This window comes from Lytechinus variegatus, chromosome 3 (assembly GCF_018143015.1).
Source record: "Lytechinus variegatus isolate NC3 chromosome 3, Lvar_3.0, whole genome shotgun sequence".
NCBI classification, from domain to species: Eukaryota; Metazoa; Echinodermata; class Echinoidea; order Temnopleuroida; family Toxopneustidae; genus Lytechinus; species Lytechinus variegatus.
Window position 1 is genome coordinate 17029841 of NC_054742.1, and position 12366 is coordinate 17042206.

Genomic DNA, 12366 nt, shown 5'->3' on the forward strand with positions numbered 1-12366 from the left:
CATGAGACCTGAAACTTGCACAAAATGTTCAGTGATGCTTGATTACTATTATGTCCAAGTTTCATGAATCAGATCCATAAATATTCAAAGTTATGATGGGAATTCAACAGATACCCCCAATTCGGCCAAAGTTCATTGACCCTAAATGACCTTTGACCTTGGTCATGTGACGTGAAACTCATGCAGGATGTTCAGTGACACTTGATTAACCTTATGTCCAAGTTTCATGAACTAGGTCCATACATTTTTTAAGTTATGATGACATTTCAAAAACTTAACCTCAGGTTAAGATTTTGATGTTGATTCCTCCAACATGGTCTAAGTTCATTGACCCTAAATGACCTTTGACCTTGGTCATGTGACATGAAACTCTAATAGGATGTTCAGTAATACTTGATTAACCTTATGGCCAAGTTTCATGAACTAGGTCCATATACTTTCTAAGTTATGATGTCATTTCAAAAACTTAACCTCAGGTTAAGATTTGATGTTGACGCCGCTGCCGCCGTCGGAAAAGCGGCGCCTATAGTCTCACTCTGCTATGCAGGTGAGACAAAAACTAAAGTTTATTCATTCATGAAAAAAACATGAAACAGTTTTAAGTTTTACATCATATAATAAGGCACAAGGATTTTCTTTTACAAGAGAGAACTAGTGCACGATTCCATTGGTCACTATATTACTGTTCTGCTTGTCATGATGCTGTTAAAACCACTATCACAGTCAGCATAGCAGCTCTATATCTTTTTAAAAATCTTGTTATGATAGTGGAACTACTTACTGACTTTACAGTCTCTATGTTCTCTTGAAATGCTGTCATAAAACCAGAGAGGTCGATACCATCCACTTTTCCAAGCATGTCATATACACTGTCCATTGATAGATTAACATTGCTTCTCAGAGATAATGATTCATGAGAATCAATCAAAGGAGAGTCTTCTTCTGTTCCATTCTATAACAACAATAAATACAATATCAAATTTTAATTATACCTTTACAATCATGAAAGTTCATCAGTATTGCTAGATTATATTTAGAATTCAGCTTTTTATCTCAACACATTATAAATTATATAAAAATATTAAGCTATCTACTGCAGCCATATACTATCGATGTGACCTGATTTGACCTTTCTAGGAACACATGTACACATGCTCCTTTAACTTTGTATAAAAGAAATCACAATTTTCTGACTTGAACAAGGGAGGTGAAAGGTTACATGTTAAAGAAACAAAATGCAATTAGAAATTTAAAAGACCACCTTTTAATTTTAAACCACCTTTCATTGAAAGATATCAATGAGTAGAAAGATTAACAATAACAATATCTCAAGAGAAAAAAGTAATTGTAAAATAATCTATTGATATTAAGATATAAAACAAGTTTCCAACATCTTTTAGATAAACCCTGTGGTTTCTCATTAAATATATAAGATACTACTTTCATATTTCTTATTGTACATTTAGATAAAACAAAATGCACTGAAAATGAAAGGTAAAAAAAAACCAAAATCCATTTACTCTTTGATGTTTAAATATAGTTTATTTGTGGGGAAATCCCTTTAAAATTCTGGCTTTCAACGATCTGATCCAATACTACAATGTTGGGAATTGATTCTGCATAATAAATATTCATGCTGATCTCAATAATAATTGCTAACTAATTCTCTACTGCAGTGCAATTCAATATTGACTATGTCACATATACATGCTAAGACTAATAAATGTCTTCATAAAAATGTAAATGTGGTAAAAAAAAAACCCAGAGAATGTTATTACCTTTATGACCCACTGCACATAAAGCTGATCCCAAATCTCCAGAACCTGCTTTTCTATATTCTCATTGTCACCACCAATAGTGTTGCGTATCTGTGAATAAAGCAAAACAAATGATGCTCACATATTTCAAAAATTAAGTTTTCAAAGCTTGGCAGTAAATACCTCAGCAAATACATTATAAACAGGCTAAAAATTCTAGAGTCCCTTCACTTTCTACTATGTCAGACCTTATCAGACCTTATATTGCAACATTTATTCAATTTGCAAATATTGTTGTGTTTGGCTGTAAACTGGAGACACATTTTTGACTGACTTTTCATAATGTCCCCTTTGACTTAAGTTTCTCAAAACATTATTTATGGAATGAAGTATAGCTCAAGATGATAAGAATATTATCAAACACCCTTTAATTCCAAGCCCATCCATAAAACATGCTGTGAATCATTGCTACTCTCAAATTTTAACCCATTCTAGCATTATCTGTGGCTATTCTGGGAATATTGAAAAAAAAAACTTTTGAAGAGAAGTAGCTTTGTAGTGCAGAAGATGTTAATCATTGTGATGATTGGATGAAGATCAGAAGAGAAAGAAAAGTTGTTTCAGGATATTAGCAAATGTGAAACGTTTCAGATGCAAATTGGCTATACTTCATCAGGCAATGTTGACAGAGTACTGCTGCAGGTGCATTTTAAAGCATTTGCTATATTCTGAGGGAAAGTCTGTGCAACAAGCCAATCAAATGCCTTGGTTGTGTCGGTTGGCAGGAGGGATACGAATGTGAGCAGCAGCACTCAAAACTCATGCACTGATGAAGGCTAGCAGCACTGCAGCCAAAATGTCACAACTTTCAGAAGTTTTTGGTTTGTCTACAATGTGAGAAACCGATTCATCTCTACTGATGAAGGTACAAATCCTTACCTGTTCAGCCAACCATTCTCGTCCATACAAATATGCATTGTCTAACATTGAACTCATTGCATCATGCATTTCATCTGTTTCAGGAAGCCATCTGTTTAGAAGAAAAACAAATTACTGTATATAGAAATCAAATGTCATTAACAAAACTACAGGGTATTGTTTGTTGTTCAACCAAAGCAGAACTGTTTATTTCAGTCAACATAAGAATTGTATACATAAAACTACAACATGATTGAAGTAGAATAAATGATGGAAGGCTTGTGTACTAAGTCAATGATGTAAACACAAATTTAAAATCACAATTTGAAATGAGGAATTTGAAATCACATATCAGTAGCAAATGATAAACTTTATTCCCATTTTGAACCATTTATCATCCCCTCTCTTAATCTGAGGGTTGTTGGTTCAAACTCTTTCACAGACAGGCATAAATTTTCTTCAAAAAGAATATTATTGTATTGCACTAAACCCAAGTGCGGTAAATGGTACCTGGCAGGGATTTATTCCTTGAAACGCAGTGCGCATAACAGCTGCTCCGCTAAAGCCAGGGTAATTATGCTGGATAACTGTAGGGCACTTAATGCATACTACTGATAAGCAAGTGCAATAATATAATTATTATTATAATTCACCAATAAAAAATATTGAAATACTTACTCTTGGAGTTCAGGATGCTGTGATACTGTATCATTTACAAGATCTCCCGTTACCTGTATCAAAGTCATACTCTCAGATTGGATCTTAAGGAATTGAAATTAAAAATAAATTGGGGAGAAATGTGTTTAAGTTAAGATTACTAAAATTTTGATTTTATTACCTTTTAAAAATAATGATTCTTATCCACAAAAATGTAAAATATACATGGCATTCAACGCTATTGATATTTATGAGATGTAATAACTTGTATATACACTTGCATTTCAAAATGACAATATTCAGGAAAAAAAGGTATATCATCATTACTACTCTTCACAATCTTCACAGCATTTTTCACATTATTATAGCATAGAAAAGTACAGTAGATAACCCTACCAGCATAATGTTGATGTTATCTGTATTTACCTGATTACACACAAAGTACTACTGAGCATGTATCATAAAATCCATTCCACAATGGAACACATGTGTGTATAATACATTCTAGGTACATAAATATCACAAGAAGTATCTCAGATACAGGTATATATCATGTCAGATTAATAAAATGTGTGTCATTTTGTTACCCTCAGACTATTGTGTCTTTGCTCATGAATACCATCCAAGACTGTTTTTACTCTTCAGTGATTTTATTGGTTATTTTTCTTGAATGAAGATTTAGTGAACAAAACAATAGATTTTTATTCCCATGCACTTTTTAAGATTAAATTGAAATATCAATGGCAATTTACACTTATGTTAAACAAGAGGAATGCCTCTGGCAGTCTCACCTGCTTCATGCAATTTGATATAGCAGCAGTGCTGCCTTTGAAAACAGCTAGTGAATAACTATTAATAGAAGAAAACACTAATACGATAATAAAATATGTCCACTGACCCAAAATGACCTTAGACCATGATCATGTGACCTAAGACATGTGCAAAACAATCATTCATACTTGATTACCCTTATGTCAATGTTTCATGCGCTAGATCCATAAACTTTTTTTATGATGCCAACCAATTCTACACATATTCCAGCACGGCCTTTAAATGACCTTAAACCTCAGTCTTGTGACCTGAAACTTGCACAGGATGTTTAAGGATACATTGTTGCTCTTCTGTCCACGTTTCATGAACTAGATCCATAAACTTTTAAAGATATGATGACAATTCCTCAAACCCCCAACATGGCCAAAGTTTGTTGACCCAAAGTGACCTTTGACCTTGGTCATGTGACCTGAAACTCGCACATGATATTCAGGGATACATGGTTGCTCTTATGTCCAAGTTTCATGAACTAGATCCATAAACTTTTGAAGTTATGATGACAATTCCTCGAATAACCCCAACATGGCCAAAGTTCATTGACCTTTAAATGACCTTTGACCTTAATCATGTGACCTGAAACTCAGGCAGGATCTTTAGTGATACACTATAACCATTATATCTAAGATTTATGAACTAGGTCTATATACTTTCTAAGTTACGACATTTCAAAAACTTAGCCTTGGTTAAGAATTCGATATGGAGTCCCCTAACATGGTCTAAGTTGATTGACCCTAAATGACCTTTGACCTTGGTCATGTGGCCTGAAACTCAGGCAGGATGTTCAGTAATACTCGATTACCCATATGTCCACGTTTAATGAATTAAGTCCATATACTTTGTAAGTTATGATGACATTTCAAAACTTAACCTCGGTTAAGATTTCAATGTTGACGACACCGCCGCCGTTGGAAAAGCGACGCCTATAGTCTCGCTCTGCAGCTATGGAGGCGAGACAAATGACAACGAAAATCTGATAACTTTGTGAATTATTTTAAATGAATTTGATTTTTTTTGGGGGGGTGGGGCAGAGTGGGTTTTATAGGAGCAAGTGATAACTATTTCAAAGCCAGAAATTGTATGCAAAGTTCAAGACTTGGGTTCTTTTGCTAAATTTTGTGTTCATAATGCAAACTTGGGAAAACTAAACACCAGTATAACTATCAGCCCAATAGAAGCACACATTCTGGAATTCTTTCAGGTTGCTGAAGATTTACATTTACATAATTTTTGTGTGTGTGACCGGGTCCCAGTTTGCAGATACCAGAAATGATCTCAATATCAAGAGATAGTTCATCAAGGAAGAATCCCACTGCAGAATTACTTTTAAAAAGGTTCCCTCAAAGATTGCAGCACCAACTTGAAATAAAATCTAAACTAGCCACAAAGAAAGACTAATTATCATATTTCCTAAATATTTTAGCATACATTCAAACTTTAACGAAATACAGTTTTTAAACAAATGACATAATTTGATCAAAAGAAGAAATCACCTGAACAGCCATCATGACAGTGAGTGATATCATTGCTATAAACATTGCCAGAATGATGAAGACACTGATCACCATATCAAGAGAATTCTTTAACCATCCAATAACCTACAACAGGAGAAAGGAGAGAATGCACAGATGATGATTTAAACTGAGTGAAAAGCTTTAGCTTCAGAAGTTATCAGTTATTCATTGAAATAAGGAACAAACAAAAAGAACACTAAACAAATGAGAAATTGATATTAGTAATAAACTTAAATCCTTTCCTAAAATTCTGTAAAAATAATTTTTAAAACATTACAACGGAATACCCTCATCATATGACTGATAAACATGCCTTGCCATTCCCAGCAAAGAAAAAACATGCAACTTTCTAGACTGAGCAAATTATAAATATAATCAAAGTTTGATATGCACAGTATATAATAGATCAACATACTTTGCGATCACCCGCTAAGAAAAGACTGCCCAGTCCTCTGATGTAAGAAGGAATAAGGGCATCCATTCTTCCAGCGATGGCTTCATTGGCACTCTTATATCTGTATTTCACCTGAATTTAAAAGAAAAGGTCAGAAATAAATGTGTCAATCATAATTTAATCAGTTATTGCAAACAAATCTACAAACTAAATACATTATTACAACATAGATTAATTAAATTCATAAAATTTTCTGTCCCATTCAAAATTTTCCTTTTTCATTTTTTCTGATCTACATGTAGGTTTTCCAAATCAGTCAAGTTTTCATTTGGTGTAATGTGTGTTCTTGATAATTTCTTTCTTTTTATCATGATAATGTACAGTTGTGCTCAAAAGGTAGTGAACCCCATCACAAAATACACTCCTTCATACTGAGTGTTGAATGTAGACAACAACACTACAAATTTTGGCAAGTCAAGAGAAACAAACTTTATTGAATGTAATATTTTACACCTTACTTCACAATTAAATATAAAACATGGCAGAACTAAAACACTTTGAATATGTTCATTTTCTGGTAGGGTTAAGTAGATTTGAGCACCACTGTATGTTTCAAAACTGCGACCTTTTTCTAGCTTTACCTGATCCCATGCTCCAATATGCTGCATAACCTTCTTGATCAGCCAAAAACCAAGAAAGATTGGAACAAGCTTGAAGATGAGACCCATATGAATCCACAGCCTCAACACCACACAGGCCCATATGACACCATAGATGTAGCGTACACTCTGTCCACTGACTTCCTCTGACTCTGATCTGACTCTTCTACGTCGAGAGCCTCCACCTCCTCCTGTCTGGGGGGTAGAGGTTGCTGTGGGGATGTTAAGGGGAGGGATATCCAGACGGGCAGGGCGCCCAATGTCAGCACTGTCAGTACCTGCTTCAGGGGGTGATGAAGCGCTTTGTTCAGCAGTCTCTGACTGATCTCTAGTCGAAGATGAATCCAGGTCACTACTGGACATGCTCTCTGTATGAAAGAGCAGAAAATATACAAATTTATCTTTCTTGTAATAAAATCAACCTCACCTTCAACCACTTTAAATCAATGATGCTACTAACTTGATATTATATTTACAATTGATGAGTTAATCCATTTGGCAGTTCATACAGGAAACTAAACTAGAATTAGTGACTCTTATAAACAAAAAGAAATAATCAGGTAGAAGAAATCACTTTAAACATTTAATCAGAGTTATGTAATTCTATCAATGAAAACACTTTCGTGTAAAAAAATCAACCTCACCTTCAACCACTTTAAATCAATGATGCTACCTAACTTGATATCATATTTACAATTTGATGAGTTAATCAAAGAAGAAATCACTTTAAACATTTAATCAAAATTATCTAAGATATTCTATCAATACTCCAAAGTACAGAATAGATTTGTTTAACATAGATGGCTTCTTAAATAAAAGCTGTTATCAAGAACCTAAATACACGTAGGAACTGGGACAAAAGTTGAAAACTTGTACATTTGAGCTTTGTGGATAAAAAACGTAAATTACACAGCCCTACAACAAAAATTTAGGAAAATATATTTTACCCCTTGCAATCTGCTCCTTGCGATGAGTTGAATAACCAAGGGCAACCAGGATAACAAAGAGGAAGAAGATAGGGATACGATACCAGCCAGCAACGGTCGAGAGATGTAGAAGTAGAAGAATCCAGACTGGTACCGACAAGGTTGTTAGTAGAGAACGAGACTGCGGTGTCCACCAGAAGATCAAAGCTATCATGTAGGCAATAATGATTGTCCATACCTGAGAGAAAAAAATACAAATCATATTAAGCATTCAACCGAAATTATATTCAACAAACTGTGTTGAAACACCCAAAGTGTATTCAATTCTTAAGATATACAATCAGAGATGTGCCTTGTGGTTATATATAACAGTTCCAGATGTTTATATTTCTGTCCCCTTCCTAAAAAAAAATGGGTACAATGTGAAACTTTGTACACAAAATCAAATGGACATGCTGCCTGGACATGGAAATGAATTTAAGACTTCAGTGGCCGTTTTCTTAAAAGGTTGTGATCTAATCTACATCCCGGTCTCAAATTGGCATTTTAAACACGTTCATATCTTTTTCCTATCTTTTCTAGCTTTACAACGTATACTGAGCATGTAAATTTCTAATAATTTAACAATCAAGCGCACTAATAGATGCATGAATGATATAAGTGGTATTCTGAAAATATTTTCTTTTTATCTTCCATAGGTCTATTTATTATTTACAAAGGCTACACCCACCACCAAGAAATTTTCATCTGATTAAGTGGAAACTATTATAGGATTTCAGTGATATGCACAACTCAATGACATGTAAATGAGACAGTCGATGATGTCCCTCACTAGTCACTTACTATTGTTTGAATTATATACAATATTTTTACAGATTTGACACAGGGGCGTAACAGGGGTCGACGGACGGGCCGGGGAGGGGGGGCAAGAGCAAAACATTTTCCGGTCATTACATGGTATGAACAGGATTTTTGTCATGATTGTGACCCGAGCATTAGGGTGAAGCTCATTGCCTGATAAGTAAAAAAAAAAAAAGGGGGCACAGCATAGTGCAAGTTCAATGCACTGCTATTAGGTTGACTGTCCGTCTTCACTCCTGAAGACGGACAGTCAACCTGTCCGAAACGTTGAGTCTCTCTACTACTCATCATCTTTACTCGCCAACTCAAGCCAGCATCTCCTCATCAGCTCTACTACTCAAGCTGTACTCACTCATCAATTCCTTCTGGTTTACAGTCCTTTTCAGGACTTTCAAAAAAGGATACTCTTCTCTCTCCTTTTCTTCTCTTCTTCTATCCACTGTTTCTATAACACTCCACATGGTGTACCGTAAACCACATCTGGTGGCATTTCATAAGTTGGGTATGAAAAAAGGGTGGCGTATGAACAATTTTCCACATGGTGCCATGGATAAATTGTTGCTACATCAGGGCGATTCCACACTAGAACTTCAAAAATATCAAATTTTAACATGCTTTCAATAAGTCGTAAGTAGTGTAATATTTTACTATTATACCTAAATTTTATGAAAATTATGAGTTTTAACCAAAAGTGAAGACAGATATAGTTTTAATTGGGGGCAACAATGGAATTTTAAATTTTCAATAATTTTGCTCATTGAATAGGTCATTTTCAAACAAAAGTGGACATGGGGGTGAAAATTAAAACTTGCTAGAAATAATTAGGCATCAATGTTTTTTGAAACTAGACATCTTAAAGTATATTTTTCCATTTCATTTACATAAAAGTATTAATTATGTCTTGAGATACAGTGAATTTTATGCAAGGGAAATTAAATGTTACAAAATGTTGATTTTTGCATTAAAATTCACATATTGCCTATCACAATATAAAATTTGTATTAGAAGCACATTTGTTGGCAAGATACAAGCTGTGTATTGTATCTAACTCCTAAATAGCAAAAAAATTCTGTGAAGTGTTTTTCTGAAAAAAATTGGGTTTTGAAGTTTTCAAAACTGGTTGTCGTGTCACTCACGTTTTAAATGCAAAAAGTTTTTTAGAGCTGTGTATTCTGAAAATTAATTTATCCCAGTACTGGAGCAAATACAGTTTATCTGTACCTTATTGTATATAAAGTAACTTGGTCCAATGTGTTAAAGTAGAAATATATTGAAAATCGTAAAACTGGAGAATCATATATCACAATAAAGGAGAAAATAAGGAGAACACGATGGTGTACATCATTTATCATGGAGACGGATGAAACTCAGTTAATTGATAGTTTAAAGTTCTCTCTCTGAATGCTTCAAACACGCAGAATTACGTCCGCGAAATTGGGGATTTTTTTATGACGTCACTGTCTGTACGAGAGGCGTGATTGGCTCTCCCACGTGAAGCTCCACTTGCATGCAAAACCTGTTGCAAGGGTACATTTTCTCCACATTGTCACTGAATACTTCGATCCCGAAATGATCGAAAGAAAACCCAGAATTTTATCTAGATTTGGATTTTCAAATTGATGATTTTGAGATGAAGAGAATGATGAAGTGAAACAACACAGTGACGTAGTTGGAGGTAAATTGGGGGAATTACGCCAATGATGATGATGATGAAAATTCAACTTGCAACACAATCACAAGTAAAGTCATGTACATACCGATTCGCTACCAATTCATGCTGCTGGAAGTGCTAGCTACACCGCGCGGGCCAAATTGAATTCATGCTGAACATGAATAACCACATCCAGACAGTCTATCATAAGAAGGAAAATGATGTAACTGTACTTACAAACAAGTGAATAATCCGAACCTGAAGGCAAATCAACTCAACGAATAGTACCAGACGATATGGCATATGCACTGACGATAAACTTCATGTGGCTGGATAGATTGTCACTCGTTCTGTTAGATGTAACTTTTATCTCATTAATTTGACAAAATTACGAAACTCGGGGAATTATTATTCTATATAAAAATATAGTAACATCTCTTATCATTTTTTTAATTATGATAAAACCTGTTTTGAAGGAAAACGTTGAGGTAAATTAAAATTAGATGTAAAAGATCATCCCATCATGCGTAGCATTATGTGATCGTAAACAAACCATCACAACAACACATGCCGTATTGTTTGCTCGCCTTGGCTGAGACTGAGAGAATAGATCTATGCACGTGTTGCACAGCTCTCAATCAGCAAGGAAGGAATACGTGCATGTTTGCGATGGTTTGTTTGCAATGACATACAAGCTACGCATGTTGGGGGGGGGGGGATTTAAAAGTAATTTTAGTTTATCTCAACGTTTTCCTTCAAAAGAGGTTTTATCGTAATACAATTAAAAAATAATAAGAGATGTTACTATATTTTTATATATATAAATAATTCCCCGAGTTTCGTAATTTTGTCAAATTAATGAGTTACAAATTACATCTAACAGAACGAGTGACAATCTATCCCAGCCACATGAAGTTTATCGTCGGTGCATATCGTCTGCTGCTATTCGTTGAGTTGATTTGCTTTCAGGTTAATTTGGATTATTCACTTGTTTGTAAGTACAGTTATATCATTATTTTTCTTCTTATGATAGACTCTCTCTTGATGTGGTTATTCATTTTCATGGATTTAATTTGGCCCGCGCGGTGTACGTATAGCTACCACTTGTAGCAGCAGCTGCATGAGTTGGTAGCGAATCGGCATGTACATGACTTATACTTGTGATCGTCAGGCAAGTTGAATTTTCATCATAATCATCGGCATTGTTCGCCCATTATTTACCTCCAACTACCTCACTGTGTTGTTCACTTCATCATCATTCTCTTCATCTTTAAAATCATCAATTTGAAAATCCAAATCTAGATAAAATTCTGGGTTTTCTTTCATTTCGTGATAGAAGTATTCAGTGACAGTGTGGAGAAAACGTACCCACGCAACAGGTTTTGCATGCAAGTGGAGCTTCACGTGGGAGAGCCAATCACGCCTCTCGTACAGACAGTGACGTCATCAAATTCCAGTCAATTCAGAGACCGATGCGAGGCATATTTCGGAGGGGCATTTTAGCGTTTTTTAATCGGCGATTTTCACCTTTTTCTATTATTTTCGGTATTTTTGAATGACCCACTGATGATCCCCACATCATTACCTTTCCATTGATATATAATAAGACCACATTCATAATCAATATATTTCTCCTTTAAGGTAAAGCTAAAATTATCTGTTAAAGTTGTGTCGTGTCACTCACAATGTCGTGTCACTCACAAAATGTCGTGTCACTCACAGTATTATATTGTGTATAAAATTAAAAAAGGACATCCAGTCATTTTTTAAGCGTTTTACCAGGGATACAGTCAAAATGTTGTTCCTGACATCATTTAGGCCTATTTTAGGCTAATAATTTCCTCCATCTTCCTAATTTTACTCCTTTTTATGGAAATATTGAATTTGACATTGAGTTCATCTATTTTCTCTCCTCTCCGTGGTTGCCTTGGTTTAAAAAATCCTGACAATTTTCCATTGGTTTGAAGACTCGGATCCTAATTCATATTTTGGTGAATGTACTGTGATTAAGAATATAACAACATAATCAATCAACACAAAATTATGAATGTATCAAGAGAAAAACCACTATACTTTAGCAATGGACATATTTACAATGCATAAAGGGTTGGTGATGGTGATGTTTCAAGTCATACCTAGGTATTACTCGAACATTCACTGTCTCCATTTACAGAAATGAGCAGAAAGTTCACCTTTCTTTT

At 34.7% G+C, this 12366-nt stretch overlaps 1 protein-coding gene across 2 annotated transcripts in view; it reads right to left on the reverse strand.

Moving 5' to 3' along the window:
- The window catches only part of LOC121410358 (transmembrane protein 245-like), a 32494-nt gene that overhangs the window by 13588 nt on the left and 6540 nt on the right, over positions 1 to 12366 (reverse strand). For both annotated transcript variants that reach the window (XM_041602390.1, XM_041602389.1), the window contains exons 2-9: positions 7675 to 7891; positions 6710 to 7095; positions 6090 to 6200; positions 5654 to 5758; positions 3354 to 3436; positions 2697 to 2787; positions 1779 to 1868; positions 782 to 952 (exon numbers count right to left, since the gene is read on the reverse strand). In XM_041602390.1, the coding sequence (XP_041458324.1) occupies positions 782 to 952; positions 1779 to 1868; positions 2697 to 2787; positions 3354 to 3436; positions 5654 to 5758; positions 6090 to 6200; positions 6710 to 7095; positions 7675 to 7891 (1254 nt within the window). The remainder of the gene's footprint in view (positions 1 to 781; positions 953 to 1778; positions 1869 to 2696; positions 2788 to 3353; positions 3437 to 5653; positions 5759 to 6089; positions 6201 to 6709; positions 7096 to 7674; positions 7892 to 12366) is intronic.